Raw genomic sequence first — 8,703 nt, 5'->3', positions numbered from 1 at the left:
TATTGATGCTTAAAAAACTGGCTGTGCATTGATAGTTGATCCTGTGCATGTTTTTTTTCTGGTGTAACATGTATGTTTAGACATGACTGATCCATGTGAGCTGAATTTACAGATGATTTCAACAATCTATAAGTGTCACACGTCATCATCTACACACATTACGCACAAAATAAGCAGACAGAGTTCACGGAGTTACTCCATGTAACCATTCATTACTGTCACTGATTGTGTTGTGGATGCTGCGCCTTTCTCTTCCGATGAAAGGCTCAGCGGTGGCGGAATAACTTTTTCGTAGTTATTTCGTTATCGTGTGGATTAAAATGGGATAAAGAAAATGTTCTACTCAACGTTCAAGTCCCGTTTTCTTACAACAAATGAGTCTGTAACTTTATTTTGTGTTTAAAACATTATAGACTGACGTGTGTTCATGTGTTCATGTCAGCAGCTGTGTTTACATCACTGTGTTACATAAAGAAAATATTCATCTGTGGAAAATTAATTTCAGTAATTTGCTCAAAGTAAATAAGTGAGTCTCTCTCTCACACACACACACACACACACACACACACGTTCGACATTCATGACTTGAGGGGACATTGCATTGACTTACATTAATTTCTTGGAGACTTACTCTAACCTTAACCACAATTACTACTGGCCTAATCCTAACCCTAACCCTAACCCTAACCTCAACCTAACCATGAAACATATCTTCACCTTAAAATGTAGTAATTTACGTTATGGGGACTTGCTTTTTGTCCCCACAAGGAGGACAAGTCCCCATAATGTGACTGTGTAAACAGGTTTTGGTCCCCACAACATTAGTAATACCTGGACACACACACAGGTCTGTAGTGTGTGTGTTCGCTCACAGGATCAGTTTCGTCTTCAGTGTCCTCTCTGATGTTATCCACATATGTTCAAACGTACGTGGTGTATCAGTATTGTTTGTCACAGAAAATTCATGTTTGTCACTGTAGACACATTAATAATATTATTTTCAAACACTGTGATAAGTTTCAGAGCTTGATATTGCAGCGTCTCCACCTGACAAGAGTTTGCGGAGCTCTCGGCAAATTCTCACGGCAGCTGGAGAGTTTGCGCTGCGATGCGCAAACTTCCACGCCAAGTTCATTTTTATACATGCCGTCTGTGCGTGAAAGCAAGCGTACGCCGTCTTTTTGTGCGTACGCACGGTTTATACATGAGGCCCCAGGACTCTGCTTCAGTATTAACAGTAGTGTCATGTTTGTACATTTACACACCTTAAATATGGAGTCCAGGTCTGCTCCATGCTGCTGGACAGACTGACCACTGAACCTCTGTCCTCTCCTGATCAACTCTGAGGAGAAAAAATTCAGTTTCATTTACTAAACAATCATTTGTTTCTACAAGGTTGTCAATGTGCTGCACATACGATTCTTCTTCAGCCAAGTTCACATGATATGAGTTTGACAGGTTGAAGACAAAAGTCCCTGAAGGACAGTCTCTCGTGTTTGTTATGTGTGAAGTCTCAAAGACACAATCAGAGAGGCTTGTCGATGTGTCCCTGACCAATCACGGACTCTGACTAGATTTACTGCTGGAAATGTATTCAGAGATGAGGACAGGAAACAGAAAAACAAGATTGGTCCACCAAAGAGAAGAAGAGTGTTTTTCTGGATTAAACATGTTTTGGACTAGACAGGCTCCCCCTGGTGGAGGATCATGTGAGTGATTGTTACTATGTGTGAAATTCTTACATTAGTTCACCATGTTTTTTTCCATCCTTGAAGTCAATATAATGACCTATAGACCAGTCACTCTTCATGGACACACAGCTGGGTCCAGGTCCAGGTCTGGCAGAGTCTGGTCCCTGTTGATGGATCGTCCTACAAACACAGGACATGACATGTAAATACAACATCTGGTGTGATTGATCTCATTAATGATCTACAGTATCAGGAGACACAAGGAAAACAGGTTTGTGTCAGAAATGGTTGAGTGTGACCCAGATGGTGTCAAACACTACATTGATTAACACATTTAAGACTTCCACATCTTCAGTCAGATCACTTTACCCAAACCCAAGCATGTGAGCCAGGACTGTTCCACAATTATTCAACATTTCTTATTTTTTCATGGGTCCAGATCTGAGATTAAATGGGGACGGGTCTGTTTGGGACTAGGGTCCAGAATGTCTTGGGTCTGCATGGGTCTGGGTCTTAATTCTCAAATATTAGGTGTCTCTGGTGCTACATGGTGGATCATTTGAGTTGTTGACCTGTGAAGACCTCCACCCTCCATCATCTGACCTCTGTTCTTGTTTGAAGTTCAAAGGTTCTTCCATGGACCAGTCACTCGACATGGAGACACAGCTGGGTCCAGGTCCAGGTCTGGCAGAGTCTGGTCTCTGTTGATGGATCCTCCTACAAACAGGATGTGTAAATAAAACACTGAGCTGTGACATGGAGACGGGTCACATGATCCATGAGATCCTCATCTCACCTCTGACCCTCATGTTCCTCACACAGAGTGGTTTTAGAGGGCGGAGCTTCCTCTTCACTGTCCTTGATCTGATTCATAGCAGAGCGCCACCTGCTGGGAGAATAAAACTCGCTCATTACAAGTTCTGCTAACATGGGTGGACCACATTGACCTAATGTGGGCCGGTCAGCAAGAAGACTTTTTTTAACCACAGAATTGGCCGACATGACCCTCATTGGCTGACTGAACAATCGGCACAGCCCATTGGTTTATGCTAATAATGGACTGTCAGTCACTCAGTTACTGGTTGATTTCAAAGAGCCGTTAAACAGATTTGACTCGTTCGTGAACGTCACAGCTCGACTCACAACTCACTCAAGACGCTGTTTGCATCACACTTTACAGCCCTTCACTGCAGGTGAGTCCACTGGTTTAACAGAAGAGCCCGCCCTCTGGTGGTCAGGTAAGAAGCTGCCCAATAGATAGATACATATGTATGTTAAACATCTGGACTTTGAAGAGATGTCGTTAATTGTGACTATTGAGAATAAACATTTAATTTAACTAGTTTCTTAAATCTATCAAATCAAATCTTTTTTTTCAGCTACAATGGCTGTAATCTGTTTTCACTGGAAACATAAACTTATCAGTCACTATCAGATCTTCAGTCCAGCAGAAGTTCTTTCTCCAAAATGTCCTCTAAACCAGTGATTTCCAAACATTTTAGTCACTGAACAACAGAGTCAGTGACGTGAGATTCATGAAGCTTCACAGTAAAAACATCACGTCGACAAAAAGTTACAACTTTTTCATTTTCAGTGCATTTCTTTTTCACATGTGTGATGAGATGATTTTAGTTCCCTTACCTTCTGATGGTGAGAAATAATCGTCATGAAGCTGTTGAATGTCTGTGAAGTGACTCTGCTGCTGAACAGGAAACAAACCACAGACCAAAGTTCTCTAAAGTGTCATCTGAAGTAAATGTGATGAATGTGATCAAATTACTGCTCTGATCTGAACTTTACACTCATCACCTGGAGTCAAATATTAACAGAATCAGATCGTATCTAGTGATGGGAAAGAACTGTGCTGAGGCTTCTGGGTTAAGGTTAGAACCCACAGAAGAAGTGAGGTTAAGGTTAGAACCCACAGAATAAGTGAGGTTAAGGTTAGAACCAACAGAAGAAGTGAAGTTAACGTTAGAACCCACAGAACAAGTGAGGTTAAGTTTAGAACCCACAGAAAAAGTGAAGTTAACGTTAGAACCAACAGAAGGAGTGAAGTTAAGGTTAGAACCCAGGGAAGAAGGGAGGTTCAGGTTAGAACCAACAGAAGGAAAGTGAAGTTGGGCGTTAGAACCCAGGGAAGAAGTGAGGTTCAGGTTGAACTACCAGAAGGAGTGAAGTTAAGGTTAGAACCCAGGGAAGAAGTGAGTTCAGGTTAGAACCCACAGAAGGTGTGGAGGTTAAGGAACCCAAGGAAGGTTAGATAATGATGTGAGGGCGACTGAGGCCTGCTCAGGCCAGAGCAAGTAGGTGAGGCCCAGTGTGGAGATGTTGTTAATGTTTGACCACAAGTGCTATACAGAGTTGAGTTCCACAGGTCAGAGGGATTTCTCTTTATCAGACGCCTTTCAGGAAACACCTCAGAATAAGACGAGGAAAAACTGAAAACAACACATGGCCGAAAACAACAAAGCTTTCTACCTCTGCGAAAGTAACTGAACCTTTTCACCGCCAGAAGGTAAGTCATGCTGTATGTGTCCTCCCCGCTCAGTGGTGTGTCCGTATCGGAACTCGATGTGTTCACGCAGAACAAACGATAGTTTGTAAAAATTACAGTGAACGCTTATTATGATGATAAATTTACAAATTTGATGATCTTTCTGGAAAAGCCTTTGTTTTATTTTCCTGTCGCATCATAAAACTTACAACTGAACAATCAGTGTAACGCTAACGCTACGATTAACAGCTTTTTCATTGTCAATTCTGTTTATTTTTATACATACATATACATATATAAAACATGCAACATGGGGATTAGGTAAACTGGACACTTGCAGGTATGAGAGTGTTGCTCCTGTGTCTCGTGATGGACTGGCTTAATCCGTCCATGGTGAGATTCCCTGCCTTTGCCCTGGCGTCAGTTGAGATTGGCACAGCGCATCACGATGTCTGTCTAATGCAGTGAGGAAGGATGAGCAGGAGATGACAGGCTGATCAGGCAGTGTCTGCGGTGATGCGGACGCCAACTGGTCTGTTGTGGTGAAGAGGGAGCTGAGCCCAATGGTTAAATCTCTCGCTTTACCGCTCAATCTACACTCCAACCTCCTCACCTATGCTTTGTCATGAGCTTTGGGTAATGACCAAAGAATGATATTGTGAATACAAAGCGCAGCATGAGCTATCACACAAATGGGGTCTGGATGCTGGTTATGAGGTTAAGGTTATAACTCACAGAAGGAGTGAGGTTAATGTTATAACCCACAGAAGGAGAGTGAGATTATGTTAGAACCATCAGAAGGAGTGAGGTTCAGGTTATAACAGAAGGAGGGATGTTAAGGTTATAACAGAAGGAGGAGTGGGATGTGCCATTATAACCCACAGGAGGAGGAGGTTCATGCTAAGCGAGGGTTATAACCCACAGAAGGAGGAGGTTAAGGTTATATCCTTACACAGAAGTGAGTGAGGTTCAGGTTAGAACCCACAGAAGGAGTGGGAGGTAGAACCCACAGAAGGAGGTGAGGTTACGTTGGCAACCAAAAAAGAATGTGAGTTCATGTTATAACCCAAAAAGGAATGTGAACATGTTGAGGTTAAAGAGTTAAGGTTAGGAACCTGGCTTAGGAGGCATATGTTAGAACCCACAGAATGAGTGAGGTTAAGGTTAGAACCCACAGTAGTTAGAACCCCCTAGTAGAGGGGTTCAGGTTAGAACTCACAGAAGGGTTGAAGTTAAGGTAAGAAACACACAAAGGAGGTCTGGAGAACTCCACTAAGGGGAGGTTCAGGTTAGAACCCACAGAAATAGTGAGGTTCCAACTGGGAACCCACAGAAGGAGTGAAGTTTAGATTAGAACCTGTAGAAGGAGTGAGGTTATAACCCACAGAAGGAGTGAGATTAAGGTTAGAACCCACAGAAGGCGTGAGGTTCAGGTTAGAACCCACAGAAGAAGTGAGGTTCAGGTTTGGCCGGGGAGAGGGCGCTCCACTGCTTTTCTCTGAAATCAAAATTTTGTAAAATTCTGAAATAATATTTAATGGGAGTTTGTGTTTCAAACTGTGGCCCCCAAACGCTTTTGTTGCTTAGGGCCCCCAGATTATTAAGTGTGGCCCCGGTTGAGTTAGACGTTCAATCAGTTCTTGGTTTTTCTACCTCTGTTGTTGTCATGGATGAGTGATGATCTCCCAGCAGGTGGCGCTCTGCTCTGACCCAGATCAAGGACAGAGAGGGGGGATGAGCCCTGCCCCATAAAGCCACCATGACTCAGAGGTGAGGCGAAGATTTGACCATGACTCAGCCATCTCATCACTTCACTCACTCTCACAGCTGTGTGTGTGTGTGTGTGTTCTAGACCAGACTCTGGACCTGGACCTGGACCTGACCTGGGTTTAGGGTCTGTTCAGAGACTCAAGGCGTTTTTTGAACACAATGATCACATGCAGCAGTCAGCCGACCACAAGTAAGATTTCCTTTGATGACGTGTGATGAGTTCACTGACAGCTCAGAAACTAACTGATCAGAGCAATAAAACGTCCATTTTATGAGCTTCAGTAACATCATTTTTATACATGGTGGTTCACAAACCCTGGGGCGGGACCCACTGATGGGCAGCAGGTGTTTCCCAAACTTTCTACGTGTGGATCCACTTTTTAATGATGGCAAACTACCATGACCCAAATCACAACATAAATCGTGTGTTATCATCATTCTGAATTACAAACTGACAAGATCTGAGAAAAACTGTGTCATTAGTTATTTATGTTATCGGTTATTTAAGGTTTTATTTAAATCATAAATCATAGACACATAAATCTTAAATTAAAGGTTGAAAACTTTGTTTTAGGACCCAAAAGAAAAATCTCCGATGACCCATCTGTGGGACCTGAACCAGACTTTGGGAACCACGGTTTTAAATAACTCGTATAAACTGAAGTTTTAATAAAATGATTTGTTTAGTCAGCTGTTACAGAGACAGCTGTAAATGACATGACTCACAAATTTGCAATTTACGTTGAGATTTGAGTCGCGATGGTTTGTCGTCGGTTTGTGTTGCTCTCAGGATTCACCAGCAGGGGGCAGAACTCAGTCAGACCGTAGACAGTCTCGTACGTAGCCATGACGACGACAAAGACGACGCCAGTGCCGGCGACAGAAGGTAAAAATATCACAGATTTATTTTTCACAGCAGACATTTTGACTTAAAGTAAAAAAAACAAAAAAAAACCCAGTAAAAGTGGCCGCTTTCCATTTGGGTCCATTAATATTTTGTTGATTCCTCTTTGTCTTCACCGTCACTTTAATCAGATTTAGCATTTCTTTGCTCCTCTACAGTAAAAACAAAGGTTTATATTTGTGACGTGATATCAATTTAAAGTTTGTGTCTTTTTTTCATCAGTATTTACGACGTTGGTGGAAGAAAAGATTCTTTAGTGTCTGTGAACAGCGAAGCATGTGTGTACGTATTTACGCTCGAAAATGACGCACAAGACCACGACAATGGAAGGTAAAACCATGGACAGACACAATCTACTTAAAGTTCCAAAATCTACTTAAAGTTCCAAAATTTACTTAAAGTTCCAAAATCTACTTAAAGTTCCAAGGTTAGAGATGTTTGATGGCACTGCTGAGACTCTCCACTGGAAAAGGTATTTTTTCATAAATGATCATTTTCTGATAGTTTTCTTGTGTTTTGTGTTTATTTTTTAAGACTTGATGACGTTTACGTGACGGACTCTTCAGCGCGTGTGAAGAGCGAAGGATCCGTGTACGAGCACACGCTCGAAAGTGACGACGACCGAAGGTAAAACCTTTACAGACATGTTTTAAGGTCCTGTATGTTGATTTGCTCCTAATAAGAAATGTACATATTTATAATTTACTTATCATAAAAACATAGAAATGTTTTTGTTTTATTCCATAGTGAAATAATGATTTATACTGACATTATCGATGACGTTTACGAGACAAAAGTCTCCTCAGCGTCTGTGAAGAGCGAACGATCCGTGTACGAAAGCAACGACGACGATGAAGACGACGGAAGGTAAAAGGTCGTCTATTATGACCTTTAAAAGACGCAAACCCGTGAAAGAATAAGAAAATAAAGGTGGAAATACAAACGATAAAAAATACACCATTGAAAATCAGGAACGCAAAAAATATAGTATATTCTTTTAAATTGAAAATCTAACACATGACGTTCATGTGTAACACTTTACAAATAACGACAAAAAAACAAGTACAGAAGAAAATGAGGGAAAACGCTGACAGTTAGTGTTTAATTCTGGACATTTCCACATTTATTCTTATGGTTGCTCCATAAACCATTGTTTTTGTGTATATATTTATATTTAAATAATGATTTATACTCAATGTTTTAACTGAAACTGTCCTTTGTTCCTTAGTATTTATGCAGTGCAAGCTAGAAAGCCAAAGCTAACGGAACGAACAAGTGATCCGTACGGCCACAATGCATATGAATAATGCATGAAGAAGAAGAACCGTATGAAGAAGATGACGATGCATTTATGATGAAATTTATAGAGTGTAAAACGTAAGCAGACAATAACAAATGACAACAATGTATACCATTGTAATGTATTTGTGTGTTTATTTTTATATTTGATATATATTCATATGTTACTGAATTTAAAATTAAAATGTCTTTTTGTGGTGTGAAATTGTTCTTTCTTTTTTGTTTTGTTTTTTAAATTAGTTTTTATGAAATTGACGATGCAGCTTTGCCGCCGTGAAGAACAGGATCGGCGTATCAACACACCATAAATCCATCGGCGCTGTCATGATGACCATAAAAGGTAAAAGCGCTTTGTCAGCACGAGTGTGGTTTCCATTTAGTTCTGATCCACACGGAAACAGAACGCAGTGAAATGATTTTTCTTTGTGAAAGACTAAATGCTGTGGTACACCTTCAGGCCTGTGTGGCACTGTTGCGCTGCCACAGCAGAACTGGAGAGGAAGAACAACAACAAACACATGAAGGAGACAGTGAAGGTTTAG

The 8,703-nt window shown here is 41.1% G+C and overlaps 1 protein-coding gene across 1 annotated transcript; it reads left to right on the top strand.

Annotated features, from left to right (window-relative positions):
• The first annotated feature begins 5,566 nt into the window (after nt 1–5,566).
• Nucleotides 5,567–8,703, top strand: LOC122761720. Its single transcript, XM_044016965.1, has 7 exons — nt 5,567–5,958; nt 6,041–6,148; nt 6,749–6,844; nt 7,085–7,192; nt 7,397–7,489; nt 7,610–7,729; nt 8,619–8,703. Exons 1-7 carry the CDS (start codon nt 5,948–5,950, stop codon nt 8,701–8,703), a joined length of 621 nt encoding a protein of 206 aa, XP_043872900.1. The 5' UTR covers nt 5,567–5,947.

The sequence above is a fragment of the Solea senegalensis genome, unplaced genomic scaffold (genome assembly GCF_019176455.1).
Source record: "Solea senegalensis isolate Sse05_10M unplaced genomic scaffold, IFAPA_SoseM_1 scf7180000014924, whole genome shotgun sequence".
Taxonomy (NCBI): Eukaryota; Metazoa; Chordata; class Actinopteri; order Pleuronectiformes; family Soleidae; genus Solea; species Solea senegalensis.
Note: the sequence above shows the minus strand (reverse complement) of the source record. Positions and strands in the feature narration are given on the sequence as shown.